Source organism: Taeniopygia guttata, chromosome 4 (genome assembly GCF_048771995.1).
Source record: "Taeniopygia guttata chromosome 4, bTaeGut7.mat, whole genome shotgun sequence".
NCBI classification, from domain to species: Eukaryota; Metazoa; Chordata; class Aves; order Passeriformes; family Estrildidae; genus Taeniopygia; species Taeniopygia guttata.
Window position 1 is genome coordinate 62,247,485 of NC_133028.1, and position 24,839 is coordinate 62,272,323.

Sequence of the window (24,839 nt, forward strand, 5' to 3'; positions counted from 1 at the left end):
CTAATAATACTCCTTACACTTCTAAATATACAAATGCTTTGTTGCCCATAGCCCTTCCAGGCATGGATTTTCCCCTTAGAGCTTTTGCTTCCCTGATGAAATCTCATCACTTTCTAATTAATGTTGATTGCCATCTACTTTTGCATTTCAGTGTTAGTTCTACACAGTAATTTTTTCTTCTCATTTGCTGACTTTGCTTATTCAAGAATGGTCTTTCAAGGAAAAATTGCCTCTTGCTTAATGGTAGACTTCTTGGTGAATTACCATATTTCTCTTTCTAAACTTCTCTATTTTATTCCCCTATTAATATTTTTCTCCCAAGTGCACGTTTTTCAGCTTTAGGGAATTAACTTTTGCAAAGCAGCATGTGTGTAAAACGTGGTTAAGGCTTATTTGCTTGGATCATGGGCAGCTATGAACATAATTTGGAAAGAGGCAAATATTGACAAGACTGAGATACTCAGGCACTCATTGAATGAAAGTGAATGGTATTTCCAGCAACAGGTTTTACTAATAGGGGCTACAATAGGCACTACCTGTAAATCATACAAGTCATTCTTTTGTTACTGAACACAGTGATAGGAAAGTGGAATTTTGGCCATCATTTGCACTCGTATAGACAGATAGAGAGTCCAGCTGTCTTTTGATCTTTTTGAAAGGTGTTGGTCATGGCCAAAATCCTTTGGGGTGTTTCGTACACTTAAAATCCCCAATTCTGGACTTTCACCGAACCAAAATTAAACACATCGTTTAACTGCCCCCAGAGAGCAGCTCCATCATTCTTTGAGGCTTTCTGTGCTCCTGTCAGTCACGTCTGATTTTAGTAAACTCGCCAGTCCTTCCCATTCCGGAAAGTACAGCCGGAAACGTATTCGGTGTGTATTAAAAAACCCCTGTAGAAGCGACCACCCCTCTGAGCTGCGCGCCATGGTTACACTATAACAGCGATATTTGCAAACTTAGCGTCTTCTAGAGCCGTCAGGAAAAGTGGGGAAACCAGAGCAGAGCTGGAGTTGAAGCGGGCGCTCGGAGGTGCCGAGCTGCGCTCCCGGGAGATGCCCGGATCCTGGCACGGGCGGCCCCGCCATCGGCCCACCCACTCCGCGCCGCCGCCGGGTGGCGCCCCCGCGCCGCGCCCGCCGCCGCCGCTTCCCCCTCCGCCGGGAGCCCCTCCGCCGGGAGCCCCTCCGCCTGGAGCCCCCTCCGCTGGGAACCCCTTTGCCAGGAGCCCCTCCGCCTGGAGCCCCCTCCGCCGGGAGCCCCTCCGCCTGGAGCCCCCTCCGCCGGGAGCCCCCTCCACCGGGAACCCCTTTGCCAGGAGCCCCTTCCGCTGGGAACCCCTTTGCCAGGAGCCCCTCCGCCTGGAGCCCCTCCGCCGGGAGCCCCTCCGGCAGGAGCCCCTCCGGCAGGAGCCCCCTCCGCCGGGAACCCCTTTGCCAGGAGCCCCCTCCGCTGGGAGCCCCCTCCGCTGGGAGCCCCTTTGCCAGGAGCCGCTCCGCCGGGAAGCACTCCACGGGGCTGGGAAGCGCTGCCCCTCTGCCAGGAGCCCCCAGCGCCAGCAGCCCCTCCACAGGGCCGGCATCGCGTCCGTGGGGCAGGGCCGGGGCTGAAGCCGCACTGGGAACTGCGCCGCCGCGTGCGCGTCTGGAGCTCCCCCCGCGCCGCCCGCTCCGCGCTCTTCCCCGGCCCCGCTGCCAGCAGCGGGGGAGGCAGCCGTGCGGGCAGGGCGAGGGAGGGGAGGAGGGAAAGGGGAAGGCGGAGACGGGGCCAGCCCGAGGAAATCAAGCGGCCCCGACATGAATTAGGCAGCGGCTGCAGAGGGGAGGGCCCCCTCCCCCGCTCGCTCGCTGGTCCCGCACGGCGCCGGCGGGAGCAGCGCCGCCCCGCTCGGAGCGGCGGCTCGGGGCGCGCACGCACACACGGACCGGCGGCGGCCGGCGGGAGGGCGGGGGGGCCGGCAGATGAAGATGGCAATGTCTGTGATCCAAGCGTGCCGCAGCCTGGCGCTCTCAACATGGCTGCTGTCCTTTTGTTTCGTGCATCTGCTGTGCCTGGACTTCACCGTGGCCGAGAAGGAGGAGTGGTACACGGCCTTCGTCAACATCACCTACGCCGACCCGGCAGCTGGCAGCGCCGAGCTCCGCAGCGAGAAGAGCGAGTGCGGGCGCTACGGCGAGCAGTCGCCCAAGCAGGACGCCCGCGGGCAGGTGGCCCTCTCTGCCTCGCCCGCCGACCGCTACGCCTGCGACCCCGGCACCCGCTTCAACGCCCCGGCACCGGGCAAGAGCTGGGTGGCCCTGATCCCGCGGGGAAACTGCACCTACAAGGACAAGATCCGCCACGCCGCCGCCCAGAACGCCTCCGCCGTCGTCATCTATAACGTGGGCTCCAGCAACGCCAACGAGACCATCACAATGCCCCACGCAGGTGAGCCACGCCACCCCCAGGGGTATGCTGAGGGGGCAGATGGATGGGCCCCCTTTTTCCAGCCCGCTCTGCCCTCCCGCATCCTTGAGGTGGGCGCTACTGCGGGAAGGTGTCCTGGCACCTCTTGACAGGGAGCAGGATGGGCTGTGGGCGTCGCTGGGTGATGGGTGCCCATCGTGGGGTCCATGGAGCTCCTCTCCATGCTGCCATGGCAAAGGATGGATGTGCTGCTATCATATCCATAGCAATGCACGCCGGTGCTCCAGGGATGAAAAGTTTGAAACATGTAAAGTTTGGGTCTAGTCAGAGGAATGGGACGCTGATCGCACTGTGGGGCACCGCTGTTTCCTTCTGTCCTGAGGGTCCTCTGGCAAATGCCGTGTGGGATCGAGTGTGACTGAGAGCTTCGGGAGAACTTGCAGTGTTGTGGTGCAGGCTTATCAGGAGGTGCAATAAAGTAGAGAACACGGTGTCCACAGTCTTGGCTGCAATGGTGTAAAAGCTGTGAGATCGAGTAGGAATGCAATGTATCTGATTTGGTGAGAACATGAGATCTGTTGTCCAGGACTGGGATGGGGAGGAGTGTTTCACTCTCCCAGGTGAATGTTCTGGTGGAGTTTGTGCTTGCAGTGTCAGCACATGGGTGGTCGTGTCCCAACATATGCTTGTCCAGCATATGTTGGGACAAATCCAGTCAAAATCCAGTCATTCAAAATAACCTAAACAGTGGCTTATGCCCACAAAAAAAAAACCCCACTGTTTCTGTGCCAGTGCTTGATCTGAAATAATGTCTTAAAAAGAGTTCACCAGATTTATATTTAGGGACAATGTTTTCTGCCAGGGGTCACTTGTCTTTTATACCAGCTGCCTATGCCAGGGAGATAAGATGCCACCTATTGTGAAATTTCAGTTTGGTTTCCATCCAGTAACTACTCATGCCCAGCTGTTTTATGCCTGTTGAATCTTAGTAGAACTGGGGTAAATTGAAACACAGAAATGCTGCAAAACAGGATGTTATTCTAATCACATGTTACATTTCCACAGTAAACTAGCTAGATTGGATGTGCTGAACAGCAATTTGTTGCCTAACCATAGTGCTAAAATGCTGCTGATGCAAAAATAGTGATCTCAGAACCTCTTGTGTCCAGCCTGTTTCAGAGATTGATCATTTGTGTTGGGCAAATTAGTGTTTCTTTGCTAGGGTTGGTGGAAGATGGAGCTTTTTTTAGTGCTTTCCTTTGGTTTTGTGAGATAAGCAACTCGTAACCTCTTGAGCTTCCTAAAATTATGTTTTATAACCTGCCCGTGGTTTAGCAGCTGTTCAGATTATACTTCTTGCTACTTTAAGTATCACAGATTATATACTAAGAAGTATAAAGTATTAGGAGCTTGGCATACTTATGCACCCTCAAAATAAAGCTCAAGCTGTTTTAAAACTTAAGATGCAGCATAGTTTATTCTTCTCTAGTAAGTTTCTCTAAAACTGCCAACATGTTGGATTAATTGTTTGCCTGTTTTTAAAGAATGCACTAAGCTGTTTTCCCACACAAATAGTGTTTTATTAAGAAACGGTGGGAGTAAAAAATGTGTCTAACCTTTTAAAATGTTTGAGCTTTGGTTTGTTTTAAAGTCTAAAATGAAGTAGGGAAGGATACTTTCTTACTGCAAGTGGCCTCAGATTTAACAAATATGAACATAGTATCACTTATCCTGGTAGCAGCTTCTTCTGCGTCATATGATTCCACAGGATTTGTTCTGAGAATCCTTTCTGAGTAATGAATTGATATCCAGTAGTGGGTTTGTACACCACCAGTGGCTGAAAGGAAGAGAAACTTTCAGAAATTAATCTGGCCTTGTGGAATATGATCAGTGAGACTGAAGGACTTTGCTCCTAGATTTGATGAAGTTGTCTTCATTCTAAGGATTTTTGTTCAGTGAAGTTGAATAATGGTTTGTGGGCTTACCTTAGAAAAAAACCTATCCTTTCACATGGTCAAAACTGAGAGGAGTTTTAGACCACAAGTAAGTTTTTCTTCTGATGAAATAGAAGAAAAAAAAATAATCATTCTTAGATACTTAGCAATCTAGCAGGGATTCAGAACTTTACTCTCCCTCTGGTATTGCTGTTACTCTGGGACAAAGTGAATAGTCAGGCTGTGTAAAACTGTGGCTGCAAGTTTCTGACTTGGAGCCTTGACATTTGCTTGTTCCCAGTCTAAATGATAGCATAAGATTCAAGGGAAAAATGAATCAGTTTCTTGGTTTCTGAGTTCAGTAGCATCTGCAGTGCTCTGCCCACACGAAATCCTGGAGTGAGGAAAAGAAAATTCCATCCTGGAAAATACTTGGAGGTTGAGAGGGAATGGTGAAATATGACCTAAAAAGCAATTTTATAGTCAAAAGAAATATGATGTTACTCCCTTATTATTTCCTATTTCCCTCCCACAGATTTTTTTGAAGTTTCATAGAAGCTTAAACAAATTCTTCCTATACAGAAAAGTGTATCCGGTTGCATAACAATGTGTCTTCTGCCCTTACTAAATAACTTTTACTCTTAATAGTATGCCTAAGAGTTTTTTCCCCTTACATACATTCTTCTCTTCTGTATGCTTTGCCTTCTTTCTCTTATTGTCACTTTCCCTATTTGTGCTTCTTTTTCTGCTCCTCTCAGCCTTGTTTCTTCATCACTCCGCCTGGGCTTCCTTCCCTGCCTTAACCACTTTTTGCTTTGCCCTTGCCACTTTCTTCCCAAGGCACTCTTTCTCTTGCCAAAGAACTTACCTCATGGCTCTATGTTTAATTATATTTCCTGTTTTCTGCTACAGCACATGCCAATGTCCCATTGCTCATGTAGTTCCTCCTGATTTTGAAATCTATAGGCAACTGTAGCAAGATACTGTGTGTGAAGTTGAAGGAGGGTAGACTTCCCTCCCACTACCCCCAAATCAAAACAAGGGTAGCATTATATCAAAGCTTGTTGCGGAAATCTTAAAATGTGACTCTCCAGGATTTATTTATAGAGCATACAGCACAAAGTGTGCAACTTGAACCGGCTCTGTCACCCCGTGGAAAGACTTTGCTTTCAGGGAGCTTGTACTGAGGTCAGTGCTTGCACACCCAGAAGGATGAGGTGGAGTTATGACATCTACATTCACAGAAAATGTGGAGCTCTGGGATTCTCCTGCTAGGATGTCCTTAGCTTGTATATCATCTGCTACAGCCTGTGCAAACAGGCATTTTTATTGGCTTGAAGAATGGCATAGGATCTGTGAGTATGACTTTGTTTGCATTTTGGGTAAATAGGCTCCAACCAGAGAAGGAAAAAAAGCATCTAGAATTTCTATTTCAGGTGCTTTGCATTTCTTCTAGATCAACTTTCCTAGCAGAAAAGTACTCTAAAAATATAGAGGATGTTCTTTTTCTCCAAAAGAAATCCATGGTGTTGGCTGGGGTTTCTCATTGAAGATTTTTCTTACTCAGACCAAATTAGCCATTATCTAGGTCTGAAAAGGCCCTAGCCACTGTGTCTATGTTAAATAATTAAGTATTAATTTGCAGTAGTCTTAGTACCTGTTGTAGCTTATATCCTAACATCTCCTCTCAGCTCTGAATAGAGACAGTAAGAGAGCCTTCCAGAAGGTGATTCAAGGTGAGAACTTCCTTCTCTACAGTTCATATTTGAGGGAACCTACATGGACCATTTCTAACTTGGGAGCCTGTCAGGTGCTTGGGGCAAGGGAGGTTAACTGTAATTATACATAATTCATATGTGGGTACAAATCAAATCTGTAATATTCTACATAGTTTCTAAGATTCAGTTGGAATTCTGAGGTCCATCAGAATATCTCACAGTACCAATATTGTTAACATGTGAAGTAAATTGCACCCTATACATTTTGCACCAGGAACATAGTCAGGCAGTGTTGCATTCTCCATATTCTGCTTTTCCAGTGCATTCCATCACAAATTTTAAGTCACATGCCTTACCTATGACAGCCCCTTTGCAATAATGGGCAGATGCCTCTTTTTTTTTTTTTTTTTTGTAGTGGCTTGTACACACAGCAGCAAGTAGCAGCCGTACCTTTGATACATGAATCTCAGAAATGATCTAAGATGATTCTGACTTCTCCCCTCCCTCTCTGGCCCTCAAGTGCAGGGGTTGTATGTGCCAGACTGCGTGAGGAGGGTATGACCATCCCATTGCAAATTCAAATGTGTCCCTCTGTATGTGCTGTGAAGGGGCCCAGATCAACCCTGGAGCAATCAGCTCAATAACAGTCTCTTCCTTTGTACTTATATTTTTGTTCCTTCATCAATGACTAGTCTTACCTTTTACATATTTTAAGATGTGTTGGTAATAGTTTGGGCTTTGGCCTGCCCTGTAGATTTGTACTGATGTGCAATTTAAAAACCGAAGTTGAAAGTTTCTCTCTTTACAGACTTAATTCAGTACTGTAGCTGCATTTGTTTCCTTATTAAAACAATTGTTTTCCTAAACTTTTGTTGAATTCTAATGAGGAAAATGTGCTGAGAGCATTCACACTGAATTTACATATGGAAAAGTGTGAATTAACAGAGGGCTGGTGATTTCAGCCTTCTAGAGTCTGCCATATTTTTTTTCTTTTCCAGGCACCTAAGATTGATTCCTAATAGAAACTCACTCAGTGGGGAAGGGAGATGGAAATTAGTGCATCTTTGAGCCATGTCCATTGAGGCATTGCTGGGAGGTACTGCCATCCTCAAGAACTCAGGAGAGCTGCTGGATCCATCATGTAGGCCTGGCTTTCTGCAGTGTTGAAAATCTAGTTCTCAGTGTTTATAAAAATTCAGGATTTCTAGCTGACAGGCTGTCCCACTGCATTCCCTGGTGAGTCATGCTTCTTCTGCTAGTTCTGCTCTGAAGAGGTTCTAGACTGCTTTACCGCCCATGTGTTCAGCTATACCAGGTGGAGAGGGCACTTGGTGCTGTTAGGTAACTAGTTCAGGTCAAACTGAATTGAAAGGAATTAATTTCACCCCCCAAGGACTAGAATAACAAAATCATACTAGTCCCTGGCACTACTTGGGACAGCCACTTCAGCTGGGGCACTGAGTTTCATCATTAGATGAGTCACTTTTTACCTTGAGTCCTGCATCTCTCAGCCTCAAAGCTGGGTCCTGTGTCTCCTTCAGAGCCCACTACAGTGGGAAGTCAGACACTGAGTCCAGTGAGCTTTGGATCAAGTAATAAGGTATGGCTTTCCCTACAAAGTGGGGAAGTATTGATTCATTGAAGATTTCGTTGATCTTCCAAGGTTATTGATTGCAAAAGCAGTTAGATTTCTGCTTTGGTTATCTGCAACATTTGTATACAGTGACATTCATAGAAGTGCTGTCTTCAGATGTCTGCAGTAGGAAATGACACAGCAAGAAGAAAATCTTCCTCAAGAACAAAACTGTATCCACATCCACACTAACTGCTGACTGGTGATCTGGAGCAACTCCTTTTGGTATATAGTCCTTAGGAGAATGGCTTGCTTTTGAGAAAGCAGTGGTTTGTCTTGGTCCCATTGATGTTTTGTCTTTAAAATTATGTATCTTAGCTTGGGTTATTAGAATATTGTGGTTGTCTGTGGCTTAGTGTAGCTCACTAATTGACTCAGATGTATTTCTGTGCTACCTCCCTTCACATCACAGAGGACGGGAACATTTTCAGCAAAAAGGGAGAAAAAACTGACTAGTTCAGTGTTGGCACTACTAAGTCTTATTCTGGTGAGAGAAGGGGACACGTTCTACGTTTCTTACGTCAGCAAGGACCTAAAAGAGTCCATTATTATGCAGCACTTGTTTGATGGAGCTCATGGTGCTTTGTCATGGTAGATGACTGAGTTTCAAGTGATGTCTGCCTTGGTACACCACAAGCCAGGCTGACCAAGAGTTAAGTCTTTATGAAGGGATAGCCCAACAACTTCTCCACTTCCCAGTAATTTTGCCATAGCTAACCTGCACAGAAACAGCAATCATTTCAAGACAAGCCCCACTTCTGCCCTTTCAGCTACATTTGAGTAACAGTCACTTGATGACTCCTTTGGTGCAGAAGGGAGTGAACAATACAATCATTGACTCATAGAAATCAGATATGGAAAAGACTGAGTAGTCTATGTAATCTGCCACCTCACTAATGCAGGGCTGCTTCCTACAGTGTTACCATCCACTACCATCACAGTGCTTTTTGCTTAACATCTTGCAAAGGAGAGAACTTCATGAACTTTGCCTCAGAAACAAATGCAGTCTGTGTAAGGAGAATGGTTCTGAGGCAAGAGATACAAAATGTACGAAGATGTTTATTAGGAATACTATACCTTGCAGTAATATTAAATTCACATAACTTCCACAAAGGCACAGCAACTAAAGGATAAGGTTAAAAGCCAACTGTATCCATTGTATGTCACAGGGGAGTTACATGGCAATTGTGAGAAGAAAGAAGGGGCAAAATATTTCACAACTGGTTGTGTGCAAACAGGTTTTACTGTGCTATATCTTTATTCCACAGTGGGATATGATCCCAGACTTTGTTCTTGAAAGTGCCCTCCTCATTTCACTCCTTAGTGTTTTGGTTTCTCAGAAAAAGAAGTCTGGATGGTTCAGCCCCAGGTCAGGCATTGCACAGTTTGACTAGATCCTGAATGTGGATGAGCAGGGGTCAAAGACCCCTCAGAGTATCCTTCTTTTCCTGAGTGCATTTGGATGTAGTATCTCATAATGTAATTCTCTTGAGAACTACAATTTCTCTTATCTGGAGACAAAAACCCAAACCTCTTAGATGCAACCTTAACTTTAAAAATTAACTGTACTAAATATACCATCTGTATATCTACTGTCTGATGCAATGGCCACATTAGTATAAGTAGAAGTAATTTTTCAGCCAGATGAAAATTACTGAGTCAGGTTCTTACCAACTGCTGGAAACAGTGGTTTTTACTTAAAAAATGGATTGGGAGAAACACCTCTCCATTCACCAGTTCTAATAAATAGGTTGTAAATATTGTTTGCATATGAAACATCAATACTATGCAGCTGTGTTTTACAGGAGAGGTCTACCAAGAGCATTCTTTACTTTCTGTCTCTTCTTCAATAAATTATTTGAAATAAACTTTAGAAAACTGAACTGACGAGAAATTACGGAGATGATGAAAATATTAAACTGTTTATTACTATTCCACACTGAAATATGAAAAGCTAGTGTACTCTATTTTGTGCTACTTAAAGATAATAGCTTTTAAAAATAATTGTTCATTTTTTTTCTTTCTCAAGAGAGGCCAATAAATGTCAATAATCTGAAGTATTTGTTCATTTACCTCTGACTGTATAATCATAGTGATATTCAATTATACTGCTAGACCTGAGAGTCTGTCAGAGTTTTGGTCTCAAATTTGATGTGTTTCACTGTGTTCATGTACAGAATAGTCCTGCTGTAAATTGGAAAGGTATTTTCAGTTTGAGGCAAAATTAGAAGGAAAAAAAAAAGTTTATCTTTTTAGTTCCCAAACCCAGAAGCAAAAATTGCTGCCATGTTACTCCATTGAGTGCTGGCTTGAGTATGTCTTGTATACTTCTTAAACGTAGATAGAAACATTACATATGCATAGGAGTGCAGTTCCTCCAGGAATACACGGAGCAGGATGGGCTGGCAAGTGCTCCCTTATGCTACACACTTAATGAGACATAGCTTTTTAAAAATAGTTTGTATTCCATGGTGTTGTGAGCCTTTATCATGAGAGAGGACCTCAGCAGTGGGGTACTCCCTAACAAAGCAGTTATTTTTGTATGGTTATCTACCAAGACAGCCCCCTTACTAATGACATATTTGTCTATGAACTATCATAATTTGTCACTGAAGGGGGTTTAATGATATAGGATTTTATTCTTCCTCATAATTTGTTCCATATCTTAGCCTTCCTCCCTTTTTATATGCTTTTTGGTTTGCTTCTTACTGTTCAAGTCCCTCCTTACAAGCCATCTCTTTTTTGCAAGTCACTGTAAGAATATCTCACCACATATATGTATTATATTATTTAGGGAATTAACATCACATTAATCTCTGGCTTCCAGCTTTATAAATCGCACATCACTAAATTGTGCTCCTCTATTTTTTTTTTTGTTTCATTTTGCAGTCCTTGTCCAAAAATTCTTTTTTTTTTTAGCATGGTCGCTGTTATTTTACATTGAATGTACCTGTCATTATACAGCTGTATTCAGAATGGATTCAAGAGCCTGGTGGGTAGTTTCTTCTCTGTGTAATCTTAAGATTGCTGTAAAATGTGTCAGCATTAGTTGAATATGTGTTGTGCTGGATTCAAACCCAGCACAATAAGCTCTACGATTTTATGGTTTTGGTTAAATTGATTTGTGGAGCACTTGAGAAGCTTTTGCACCTAATTGTTATTCTCATAGTGGCAGAGCATTTCCAGATCCTCAGGATCAAATCTCTGGGTGTCTAACAAGTTTCACTATAAACAATTCTTGCATTTTCCAATTATGTAAGGGTTCTCTATCAGTATCTGATTAAGATCTCTCTGGTTTTGCATCCTGTGATGCTAGCGAAAATGTTCCTATTCTTCTTCCTTTTCCATTTCAGTAGCTTCTATTAGAAGACAGAAATTATTTCTGCTTTTCCTTTGCTCTTTCAGAAATCTCTGTTTTAGAGAATCTTAAATCTTCAGCCACATTTCTAGTACATGTCTGTGTTTGTACTCAAAAATAAATCAGTCTTTAAAACAGGACAGTCTGATGCTGCAGTCACATTCATGATTGCTTCTTATACTTGGACAGAGTATGCTTTCCCCTCTTGTGCCTTTTTAAGCTTTTATTATATGCTTATTGTCTCATAGTTTTACCTGACATTATCATGTTCCTTGACAGAGGCAGTCTTTGCGAGACTCTGTAATCTCTGTGCCTGGTCTTTTATTTCTCTTTATGTGTCCATGTGTTTGAAGTACCATCTGGTTGTCCATGAAATCCATACCTTTCCTAAACACTTTATCAAAATTCTTCATGCTGGAAAATGAGGAGCTGTAAAATACATTATGTCTGAGTAAAATACATTATGTCTTTTTATAATGCTGTCTTTGATGTATGTGCCTTGCCTTATCTTTCCTTCAATCCTATACCCTCTTTATTTTCTACCTAATTTTTTCTCTCCTTTGGTTTGTTGGGGTTTTTTTTTTATTATTATTAATATTATAATTTCGTTATTATAATAATTATTATTTTTTCATTATTATCCCTGCTTCCAGTAAATATTTTCCATTGATTTCTCACCCTTTTCTTTTCCTCACTTTCTTCCCTTTCCCTTTGCATGTTCTGCACCCGCATCTTTCCTATTTTGATTTTTTCCTTTTTGTCCACTCCTTACCAGGTTGACAGAAGGAGCCAAAGGCTATTTGCTTTGGGTAAGCATTGATTGTAAGAGAAAACAGAGCAGGATTATGCTCTTTTGATGGCTTTTCCTTTGCAGCTGACTCTGGGTTTAAAAAGCATCTGCTGTCTGCTGCTCAGGGTGGGCTCAGAGGAGTGGGACACCAGCAATTGAGAAGTCCTCAGAAGAGTGACAGGCGTAACACATTTGCTGTGCATAGAAGGGGTTTGTGCTGAACACTCCTAAGTATTTTTAATTTATTCTTAAAAGTCTAAATTATGGTATTGTCTCTTTCATGCTTTTATAGAAGATAATTAAGTTTCCCTGCACACTGGATCCTATAAAAACTGATGGAAATTTTTTTCTTATCAGAACTGGTTTTTTTAGGTAGTAAAATGGATTTTCAACAGAAAACTGTTTTGGAAAGTTTTTGCTCTCTGGAAAAGTATTACAGGTCTGCTTTGAATAAAAATTTAATTTTAGTAAATATTTCATGTTGCTGAATTTCAGTTTCAGAAGCAGTTTGGTTTCCCTTTTCCTTTTTTTGATGATACATTTTAATCAGCTTCTACTAGCTTTAGAAACTAGTTCCCCTCCAGAGCACAGACCTCACTTTTCCCCCAAACTCACCTTTTTGTTGGAATCTATGCATGCATCTCATCATCATCAGTATTATTTAGAGGTACTGACCTGAGGTTTGCAGCGCTGAATTTCTTTCCCCTGTGAGTGTGTGACAGCGGCTTTCTGTCTTCCCACTGTGCAGTCCCTAAGCTGTGTAGGGTCTTTAGCTCTTGCTGCTTGTCTTTACTAGCAGATTTTAGCACCGTGCCTAGATACACATGGGAATGGTACTCAGTGTGAGGTAAAGATTGCTCTCACAGACAAAGGCATAACAGGGGTCAGTAGCTGTCAATGCAAGAGAAATTCAGGCTTGTAGTATGATGCAATTTCCTAAATGGTTACCCATAACTTAATGATATTTGCGTGGGACTGGATAGTTCTCTAAATGCCAAATCCTGGTAAAAATACCCCATTCTCTGGGGAAATGATAGTGGTATTTGTACAAGGAAGGTTAGAGAAGGTGTTCATAGTAGTCCTTACGCTTTTAGGGTACTTCTCTGGAACGACCACCCAGCTCTTTTCCACACTTGGAAACTCAAAACTGCTCTTGCAGAAGCTCTGTATGATGGGCAGAGATAAACCCTATGGAGTGAAACATCAGCTTTTCACTACAGGGTCTCTGCAAAGCCCTTAGCTGGGTGACAGTGATGAACCAATGTCAGCTTGGTATTTCTTTGTGACTGGTCTTATAGGGAGGAAGCTACAAGAAAAGGCACTTGCAATAAAAACAGTCTGAGCCACTTCTATTTTTTGTGTCTGAAGATAGCTAGCAAATGCAGAGAGGTGTCTATAAGCCTCCACCAACCAACCATTTGCTGAAGTTTGTCTTGCAGCGTGAGAGATATGAAAGCCTTTTTATTCTAAAACTTTTATTTTACTGTTGAATAACAGCACAAGGAAATATTGTGATAGAATGCAACCTAGAGCAGCAAAGCTATCACAGGTGAGGACGAAATAGTTCAAAACACAGTTCAAAACATGATAGTACCATCATTCACTTTGTCAGAGAAACAGCTGAAATAGCCATTAGGTGAAAGTCACATGGATGAACCTGAATCCTGGAGAGGTGAATTCATGTTGATGAGAATATAAAAGCCATCAAAGTAGGTGGTGACCCCTGTGGTCTCCCCATCACATGGGAAGTCTTTCTCTTGGAAACTGTGAAATGCCTTTGACTAATCCATGTATCTTAAACCTCATTTCAGTTCTGCACTGACTCCCATTTCTCACTGGCACCCACTGTCATGATCTTTGGCATTTTAGTGTTTGCTGCCTCACTGCTGTTTGTCCCAGTCCTTCCTTGCTGCCTTTACAGGCGGTGTGATCATTCCTTGAGATTATGAGGTTCTTTGTCAGCTCCAGTTTGAGCTTGTATATTTTTCTCTTTGCATTTATCAGTTTTGCATGTTTGGGAATGGCGGGTTGCATTGCTCCCAGAGTGCTGCCCAGCTGGACCCACAGGTGAATTAAATAGGGAAAGCCAGCAAACAGCTTAACTGCCTGTGAAAACCTCTGTCTAAGGCAGCTGGGATCCTCTAGGGCACACTGATTCTTCAGGGAGCTCATCTGTCATCTTCACTCCCCTGACTTACTGACTCCTGCTTTAGAAGATACAAAGGAAAATTTCTTTTTTCAATGTTAGTGGGGGTTTGGTTTATTTTTTTTTTCCATTTTGAAGCATTGTCTTTTCTTTATGGTATACCCAGATAGCCTTTTTTTTCCTCCCTTTTTTTCCTATCCTAGTCTAGTAATCAGAACTTATTGAGATGCAAGTTAAGAGAGCCCACAGACAGTTTTTAAAACAAAAATATTACTGCATAGATATTTATTTCCAAAATTATGACTTCTAATGGTTGTTAGTGCAAAGAAATTTTTGATGCCAGAGAAGTGGTGTTATCTGGTTTCTAAATATGCATGACATCACTTCTTTCTACAATAATTAAAAGTTTTATTCCCATTAACTAGTTTATCTAACCATCTTTCTGCTATTAGACTTACAGAAAATAACAAAGCAAGCACCGAATTTTTAGTGGAAAATATCTCCTGTTGAGAACATTTGTACATTTGAAGTGTAGAATCTGTTCTTAGTTCTTAACCAATGCTGTGCTGAATTAGCACCATGATTACTGTTATCTTTCCATATTCTGGCCACTAGCCAGAAATACTTTTTGCCAATGCAAAGACAACTCTGCAAATTCTATCACAAAGCTGTTATCTTTGGCTCTCACTAGCCAAATGTGTTGTGGATTAGCCCACAAAACAGGAGCTACTGTGCATATGTAAAGCAATAGTCTCCTTGGTAGTAATGATAACAGGGAGGCAATTTTAATGGGGCCTCACCTGGACTAATACAGCAGTTCCTAAAATCTCTTCCTTGCAAATAAGACCAGTACTCAAAAAACACTTCTCACTTTGGTAAGCTAGTTATTTGGCTACATTAAACTCAGTAGTAGGTATTTTAAAATCATTTCTAATGTCTACATCACGTTAAATTAATTTGGAGAACACTTCATGGCCCAGCTGAGGAAAATGTTTGCAAAAATAGTTACAGTTAAGCTCACATTTAGTTCTTGCTGAGAATGGACTAGAAGTTGAGCACCTTGACTAAATGTCACTGAAAGTGGTTCTGTGAGGAAATGTCATCTATGAAAGATGTAGAAGTGTCTGACATAGCCCAAAGGCTTATTACTAAGAATATTAGTGTGGTCATCTCAGGTGAAGCTTATGCCCTTCTATAGCACTGTGAATGCTTGAGATTCTTACAATAAGCACTTTTATTTGAAATTGTAAAAGATAAGATACATATACTTTATATATGTCATTAAAGTGGTGCTTAATAAATGCAAATTAAAATAGATTATTTCATTATTTTTCCTTTCTTTACATTGGCTTATCAGCCATGTCTGCACCACAATAGGAAGCAAATGTGCCTATCAACTTCCAGTGAGCACTGTGCCCCTTCCCTCTGTGAAAAAGCTGGCTGCCCAAACTCAGCTGCTGTCTCTTCTCCACGGTGTTTTATTTGATGTTTGTCACCACTGCATGCAGAGCAACGATCACAGCTGTGGGAAGCGTGGACAGCTGTTTAGTTATTTGCAGATGGCTTAAAGCTGTGTATCAACCAGTCATTTGTACTTGGTCGCTGAGCTAGAGGAGTTCATGTCATTTAGAATAGCCACACAGCATTTCTTTGCTAGTCACGGAGTTGCCTAAATTGGAAATACAAGTATATCTAAGGCCAATCTGATACACAGCAGCCCCTTACCTTATACCCATTCCAGTTTGGGAACAATTATGGTAATGTTTTGCAGTTTTGGTTCCAGTAGATAAAATTTTGCATCCTGTCTTGTGGCCTTAACAGTCTGTCAACTTCATTTTGCTTTGAAATTCTGGACAGGATTCCTTAATATTCCCAGTGGTACATGTCAGTTTTGGATAGAACTTTTAGCCATTTAAACAATTGTTTGGGTTATGTTGAGATGATGGGAAACTGTAACCAAGGAGGAGGGAAGTGTAAAATTAACAGATGTTCCTCCTTTAGACATTCCTAAAAAGCTAACTGCCATATATAGTTAAAGGGCTCTTCCTGGAAAATATTCCAATTCAGGTGCCCCACAACAACTGTGTTAACCTCACAGAAAGACTTGCTAGACCAGGCAAATATTAACGTAGGATGCACAAGTGCTAACGAATACCTGAGGTGAATCCATAGTATCTTGTGTGCTTTACAAATCTGTATTTATCACCACAAGCGTCAAAGATGTTCCATAATCCATAATGTGAATGGCCTGCCATGTGAGTGGAGGTGATTAGTATCTCTTTGTGAGTGCTGTGCTCTTCACAGGCCTGGGCCCTATTTTGCCTCCTCCTGTATCTCCTTGTTTAATAAAACAGAATTGGAATCCATCCATCAGTGAATTGCTGCAGGTGTGATTAATTTATAGATAAACCTGATGTTCATGCTGTTATCCACCAGTTGTCTCCACTTGTTGGCAAGAGTTTCAGGATCTGAGAATGCATTAAGTCTTTATTCATAAAGTGCACGATATTAAGTCAACTTTAAAAAAAATAATTACAATTTCATTTTGGTTTCCATCTTTATGGAATGTCCCAGTGGCAATGTCCCAATGGCAATGTCCCTATCACTGAAATGGATAATATTCACAGCATGTAAGCACCTCCAGGCTCTAGCAGTGAAGAGATTGTACCTTTTTTTGGGAAAGGCTGCTGCTCTGTACAGACTTGGTAGCATGAAATCTGAAAGAATGTATGAAGTTTGAAACAGGTGGGTGAATTTTAGGTCCACTGTTATAGCTACTTTGAAGAAGCGCACAAATGACTGGAAAAGTCACAAGAAATTCATATGTAGGGAACGCTGTGCTCCAGGACGGCTTTGATGAATGGAGACAAGAGATCTCTGAAGGCTGCTCTTAGAATATCAGGTTTATTAGGGATGGTGAAAGGTCCCGCTTGGAGCTGCCAGACTCAGCACGTGGCAAGGCCTGAGATGAAGGGGGAGGGGAGAGACAAGGAGTTCTAGGAGAGGGTGGAAGATCTAAGAGGGGGGAATTCCAAGAGGGCGCAGGATCCAAGAGCGGAGAAGGTCTAAGAGCGCGTCTGGCCCCTCGGAGATCCCTTATCAGGGGGCTTCAAGGCGGGCTGGAACAAGACTTGGGCCAATGGGGTCACAGACACCTGATGTTTCAGGGTAGGGTTACAGGTGTGGGGTGGACCATACATTTTGGGGGTTGAGATGGAACAGTCCATTTGACTTTTGGACCTATCTGTAGGTAAGGGTATTGTCCAGCCAGCAGGGGGGTTGTTTTCATCCTGGCTGTACTATTGTGACTCTTCTGCTAGGCAATCATATTTATCCATCCTTCCCAACATTCATAGAAAAGAAAAGCTTCTCCAGCAGCAGTATGCTGATCTCAGTTGTTCATACATGGAGTATTGGGATTAGACTGGGCTCTAAGATGACTTTCCACAGGCCATACTTTCCATATGCACACTGCTTTCAGACCAGCTCAGGAGCAGATTTCTAAGCTTTCAGGTTAGTCACTATTTAAGGGTCTCCAAAATTCCCATTTGATTTAGTTACATTTTCGCATGTTATGAAAAGAATTCCAATAACTGTGAATTCCAACTCCCAAATCTTTCCTTTAGAAAAAGCATTCTGAGATTGCTGATTTCCAGAAATGCACTTACCTATGCCACTAATTTGTAACCTCACTTCTGGAATCCTAGCCATGCTGAAGTCAATGGCAAACCTTCCTAAGGATTTCATTGCCAAATAGATCAGGAAAATTAATATCTGAGCTCATTGTATCTTCTGCTGCCCTCATAGTATTTAGCACTTTTTCAAGTACAGAAGAGCCACCAAGAAACATAATACCAAGCTTTCACCAGCCCTGACAATGAAGTATCAGCAGTCAGCATTTCATATGAATTGTACACATCTGTTGGATTCAAGCAAAACATCAGACAACACCAGAGCTCCATTAAGATAATTCTGTAATTGCATAAAATGATGGGTCAGCCTGTAAGTGCCTTGAGCCTGTAAATATTAACTGGCATTGAATTCTCCAGCACATTTAACAAAGGGTCCACCCAGCCTCAAGTGAATGTGTAAAATGTGTAGTCATTGTTACATTTATGATATAGGGAGAAGTTAATTTTCTTACCTTTTGAAGAGTTTGAGAATAGTAGGTAATGTCTTATGTGTATTTCTGGCAGTAAGCTTCAAAACATTTTTTTCTGAAATCTCCTGACAGCTAAAATTTGGTTCCTGCAAGGCTTATCGCTTTTGTGTGAAGTGAAAGGAATTGGGTTGGTGGTACTGCTAGAGCTGTGTTTGGAAGGGGCTGAGAAGTTTGGTGTGCAAGATGCTCATTCCCACTAGCTTGTCTCCAAGGGCAGGGAGAGAAGGTGCTGCCTGACAAAAGTCATAGTTGAGATAAAATCTCTGGAATCTCAGGCAGGTACTGACTGGATGCACTGCAAAAATACCTGTTCTATATTGGGAGAGTGAGAGCAATATGGTTTTCACACCTTTCTTCACTAACTGGTATACTAAGAAGGAATGGCAATGATGACAGCCTCATCACGAGGGGAGTGCTTCCGTGGTGGTTGTTAAGAGAATGCTCAAAATTAGCATTCACTGTCTCCAGTGAAGGAGTGGAATCTGTGTTTTATGCCATCCATCTATATACCAAATAAATTTGGACAGTTGTCATGGAAATAGTAATAGAGACAATGTCTATCCACATTAAACTTAGCAGAGGTCATTTCTAAAATGCTTCCTGTCTGACCAAGTTAAGATGGTATTTAATATAGGCTGAATTTGTTCCAGACAGACGATTATTAGTTACTAGGTCTTGAAATACAGGGCTTGGTGGTGATCTTTTTTTTTTTCCATAAATTTCCTAGAAATACCATTCAGCTGAAGAGACCACAGTGTAGGCAATGCCACATGTGATTTCAGTGCCTTCATCCTGATATGCATATTGTGTTTTGAGTGGTGTCATTCTGTTTTGAGAGCTTGTGGGATTTTCAAAACCACTGCTAAGTTAAACTCATTTGGGTTCTCTAACATACTTCAGATCACTCTCTCTTTCAGAGTCTGATTACAAGATACTGAATGCTGATTTATACAGCAATTGGGCTGTTTTCAGATTTTCACTACACCTTCATTTTGGAAATCTTTAACTATTTAACCTCTCTGTAAGTCTTCAGCATGCCGTATTACAGTGAAATTCTCTGCTAATCAAGGTGGTTGCTAATGAGAGAATCACTGTCTCTCACTCAGCAGAGACACTGCTGTATCCTAAAGACATCTTGCCTTTTGATCTCCTTGATCCGGATTAAATGTAGGAGGCTAAATTCAGACAGAAATATCAAATGCACAGCAGTGCTTAACAGAAATGTTACAATTACATACAAGTATGAGAAATCAAAGGAGGGATTCAGATAGGTAATTGAGCATGGAAATAAGAGGGTAGCTAAAGTTCACAATTTCAGCTTGTAGTTCTGATCTGTTCGTATTTAGATACTGAGTCATCCAAGGCAGAAAAGTAAATGAGGAGAGAGAATGTAAGCTGTCATACAAGAACCAAGGTAAATAGAATTACCTGCCTTTCATGTCCTCTCTCTATGGGCTGAATTCATCTCTGATGCCATCCAAACGCAGAAAAGCATGAGCAACGCTAATATTACCAGCAGACAAAAATTTTCAGTATTTATGGCTGGCATTCCTCCCTGGGAGCCAGTGTGTGTTTTGTTTGTTTTTGGGTTTTGTTAGGTTTTTTTGGGGGGTGTTTTTTTTGTTTGTTTGTTTTTGTTTGGGATTTTTTGTTTGTTTGTTTTTGGTTGGTTGTTTTTTTTGGGGTTTTTTTTACTTGTTTTTTTAAGGGGAGAGGAAACAGGCATGTGAAATAGCATGTAAGTATCTGAAACAGCATGCTACAAGATCTGAGTTGCGTGGTCAGGGAATAACTAGAAGCTACCATTGAAGATTGGCTTAAAACAAACCTTGCTTTGGAATCAACAGTGCAACTTAAGTACATCTCTTGACATTTTCAGCTCTTTCTTGTGTACTAAATCTTGCTAAATTTGGGGCAAGATGTAGTTTCTGAACATCTTAAATCTGAAATGTTTCATATAAAATTCTTGTTTCAAGCAATTTAAATAGTTACAAAATTCACATTCAAACTCTGAAGCTTCTGGCTGCAGTACATGTTCAGAAAATGAGATTTCGCTAGGGAAATATAACCTTTGCCTTATCTGTTGTAGATACATCCAGCATGGAAAACTCTTATAATCAGCAGGTACTGTAAAAATATTTGCATGGGTATTCATTTGAGACTTAAAAAGGAAGAATCTAATTAGCAATGTACTGTAGTACATTGTGTCAGCATTATGTTAAGTACTTTTGTTTTCATCATCCTCAAAGCATGCCTAGATCTCGAAGAGAAATGAGGAAAACCATATAATCAACCATACAAAATCAGTCCCGGCTGTACAAAATGTAGTGCGGGCAAAAATGTACCCTTTGGTGAAGCCTGAAGATATTGACAGGCAACTCTGACAAAAGCTTTGTTGTAGGAATGTGAGCACGTGCAACACACACTAAGCATCAGCGTAGCATCATGAATTTGCCTGAGAAGCATGTGTTAAGAGGAATGTATTTCTGACTGAAGAGGTATTTAGTTCTGAATTTATTTCTTCATTGCCATGTTCTTGTAGAAGTACAGAGGAAGAACTCTGCCTCTTTAAAGATTTGGACCCATTTATGCATATCACTCCCATGCAGGCATGAATATCTTTATTTAGGGGTAGATAGCATGAATCTTTTGCCTGTGGGTACAGATGTGTGTATGCCTGTGTGTCCTTATTCACATACATGTATCTAAAAAAATGGTAACCTCATCCAGGGAGACCAGCAACAGCAGGTAACCCACACCTGGTATTGAACTCACAGGAAAGCCAAGGATGTAGAGATCCCATATCATTATTTGGCCAAGAATGATATATGTAGACATAAAAAGCCCTATTTTTGATCTGCACATGGCATGGTGGTAGTACTTTTCCTGGTTTGCTTTGCAATTCATTTCAATTGCAGTTCTGCAGGACATGGGGAAAAAAAGAAAAAATAGATATTTTTAAAAATGTTTAGAAAGTTCTTAGAACCCCCTCTTCTGTGTGCTTTTCTGATTTGGGGAGATTCAGGAGAGAGGTAGGAAAAACAAATTGTTTCAGCCAACTTGAGTCCTTAACCTTCCAGTATTATAATGCAAATAAAATGTGTTGTCTTGAAATGTAAATAAAATGTTTGATACAGACAACTCATAATGCAATCCTGCAACTTGTATATGCACAGGTGTAGCAGAGTGGGGACAGGAATTTGCCTTCTATTTGTCAGCTTTTCAGAATACTGAAAGCAAGAAATTCCATCTGGCGAAGAATTTCTAAGTTTCTGAGAACAAAAACAAAATTAATGTTGTACCTATATTGCCCCAACTGCTTGATTATAAATGCGTTAGAGAGGGATCTCTATGTTTTTCTCCATCTAGACATGTGTACTCCCTGGTAAGCTCAGATATGAAATTAAAAATCCTGTTAGAAGTGCTTAGATCCTTAGGTAAAAGCCTTAACTAAAAAGACAAGGTTCCTCGTAGGAAAATGAGAGATTAGTTTTCCAGTGTAGGCCCTCATGCTGAAAATACTCATGCAGGCATGTACCATGGATCCAATGAACTTGTTTGATCTATTCATAGCTTTACTCAGTGTATGTTTTTACCCAGATGGTGCTCCTTAAATTTCACTGGACTGTGTGTATGAGCAGCAATTCATACTAACAATCACAGTGCAGGACAAGAGTCCAGGTAGCAAACAAATATACTTAATTAAGTAGGCATTCACAATTAATTAATACAATAATTATGACCTATTTGTGTTGTCTCTCTGCAAGAAGGATTTGTAACTTTCAAAATTGCTAGTAATTACTATCTTGTTTTTGTTTTGGATCATTTTCTTTCCAAGGATAAATAAATAACATTCAAATTTGAAAATGGAGAAACATGCAAAAAGGGTGGAGTAGCCAAACCTTACAGTGTGCCAAGAGTGGATTCCAACCTTCCAGTATCTTCTTCACTCTGTACTATTAGATTATTCCCATCCCTACAGCACCTTGCTTCTCCAAGCTTCCTATTTGATGGTTTTGGTTCCATACGTTTACTTTTTTCATATGCTTGAGCTCCCAGCAAGACTGGTTTGCTTTTATTTCTAGCAAGACTGAAATTTTCCTCCATTTGAAATTGAAGTCTATTTGTATTCACTTCTTTCATAAGCTATTCTTGTCATTTAATTTTTAAATGTTATCATTTTCATACACATTCTGAAATTCTGCTTTAATCTACCGATTCATAGTTTTGTAACTTAAAAAAAAAAAAGAAAATCATACCTGTAAAGGGGGAAAATAAATCCAGGGAATTACATTAAATATGCTTACATCAAACTATAGTTAGACCAAATGACTTTCCCCATCTTCTCTCCCCTCCTGCTGAAATAGCAGATTTCATGTTAAATACAAGAGTTGAATAAAACATTTTATTTTTTTTAACATCCCCAGCCACTGAATGGTGTTTCATCTGCTGATACCCTGATACTTGTACAATGTATCTGGTACATAGGAGCTCACCCAGGATGGCTAATTTTAAGGCTTGCTGGGACAGAGATCCTGACAGGGTATGGTGATGTCTGCAGCTCTCTTTGGGAGGGTTATAAATGAAAGCTCAGTGGGTCCAGATTAAAAGTACAGGAGGTTTTTTGGTTTGGTTTTGTTTTGTTTTCTTCTGCAGCATGTGCCAGAAAGCTGGCTTCCCTTGTGCTGTTTGTTACTTTAAAAGCATTTGAAAATACAAATGCAATGATTTAATTGAGCTCAATGATTGCCAGGTATTTTCTGTGACTTTTAGAGGGTTCAGTTACTAGATTGGGATCACATCAAAGGAACTGCAGGATTATTAGTATTACAAATCTGCTTCCTGATAAGAACTACTCAGCACACTGAGTTTAAGGAGGGGAGATTAATATATTTCTGTAAAATGAATGAAACCACCTCAGGTTCTAAAACAGCCTCTTGTATACTCCATAAAACTTCCCTCTGTAAGGAGCCAGATGCTGTGAGGTGCTGATTGTCAATTTTATGCTAATGGTTCTAACTTTGGAGGCTCTACAGAAAAGCAGTGAACATGGGAATAGTGCTCCATTCTCTCTTGTTCTCTTCCTTCCTTGTCCTTCTTCAAGCTGCATGACTCCCACTCCCATACTGCTGTTTGCTTCCCTTTTAGCTCTTCCAAAATGAGTTGGGCTTCAAAAAGACTTTTTTAAGATTAAAGAAGAAACTACTCTTGTTTTTTTTTTGTTTGTTTTTTTTTTCCTGGGCCCTATTAAACATTATTCACCCTGCAGTCCCTTAGTTCCATGCTGGCCTCGTGGAAGGCTTGGGGAGTGGTAGTGCTGTGGCAGGAATGGCAGCCCATGATGAAGAGGACCTTAACTCTGTAAAATGGCCTTGTTACAAAAAAAAAAAAGCAGAGGGTGGAACTACATATGGATTAAGTCTTATGTTGAGCATCAAGTGCTCTCTATCTGCAAAGCAGAACAAGTAGTGTGCAGGCAAAGCTCAAAAGCCCCTTAGCTTCCTAATCTGAGGTCAGTTGAGAAAGGATTCTCATTCCTGGATTCAGCTTCCAGTTTAGGGGAAGGCCCTGTACCTAAATCCTTTGTGCACTGAAATTTTGGTCTACAGAAAACTATCTGATGCCTTTGTTAGAGGACCAAGGGTCTTGAATTAGTGTAAATAACTTACATGTGGGAATGGAACTGTCAGTGTAGTGTGTGTGCCCCAGCTTTCCAGCCTCAGACTGACATAGTCCTTTCCTGCCATACATCCTTAGGCTGTTCATACTGGTTTTGACAGCATTTCTGTCACATCAGCTGCAGCTTCCCACTCTCCAGGTCTTGACATGACCTGTGGGTTGGCTGGCAGAGCCATCTCCTCCTCTAGAATAGCTACTATATCCTTGATGACCTCCTATCCCATTAGCAGCTCACCCTCACTTTGCCTCTTTCCTCTCTATTTTGACTGTGATTTCAAGTCATATCACAACCACACTGTTCCAGGGCATGCATTTTCTCTTTCTTAGCCATGTGCTTGCCTGATCATGTTTAATTAATGGTTTTCCTAAGGGTGGTCTCTGGTCTTCTTGCACAGTTTCAGTAACCACATCTTCTTTAAACTGCTGTAATATTCTGACATGTAGTGGAACTAAATGTAGAATATCCATTTTCCTACCCAAAATGTTTTAAAGGGCAAGGGAAGATTCTCAGAGAAAGACAGCTGTGGTCAGGGAAGAGCAGTTACTTACACTGGAAAATCTGTGAATGCATGTTGGGTAAATCTGCCTGTGGCTTCTTTGTGGTGGTGAGAATGTTCATAATTCCCAGGAGCACATAGAAAGTTCATGCTCATTCTTCATGCAGCAGCTGCTGCATGAGTAGTCATCTCATGTCAGATGTGAAGGAGTGAAGGAGCTAGAAGCGCAACTCTTCTCAAGGAAGTTTTTCTCATCGAGGCTAAGATCAGCACCTTTCTCTCTATGTGTCTCCCTTCTGTCCTTTATTACTTCAATTAAAAAATAGAAATGGCTTTTTCAACATTTCTTTTGTGTACATAATGACCTACTTGGCATTGTAGCTTCAAAGAACCATTATGCTTTTCTGCTCTACCTTCCTATAGTCACAAGCCTCTCAGATCATCAGATGCTCTTCAGACCTAATAGCAGAAACTGAACAATGCAGATCATGTCAAGATTGTGAAGAGCCTGAAACT

At 41.5% G+C, this 24,839-nt stretch overlaps 1 protein-coding gene across 1 annotated transcript in view; it reads left to right on the plus strand.

Moving 5' to 3' along the window:
* The first annotated feature begins 1,926 nt into the window (after positions 1 to 1,926).
* Positions 1,927 to 24,839, plus strand: part of RNF150 (ring finger protein 150) — a 117,610-nt gene continuing 94,697 nt past the window's right edge. Inside the window, exon 1 of the mRNA XM_030271910.4 lies at positions 1,927 to 2,427. Coding sequence (XP_030127770.3) covers positions 1,962 to 2,427 — 466 coding nt within the window. The 5' untranslated portion in view covers positions 1,927 to 1,961. The remainder of the gene's footprint in view (positions 2,428 to 24,839) is intronic.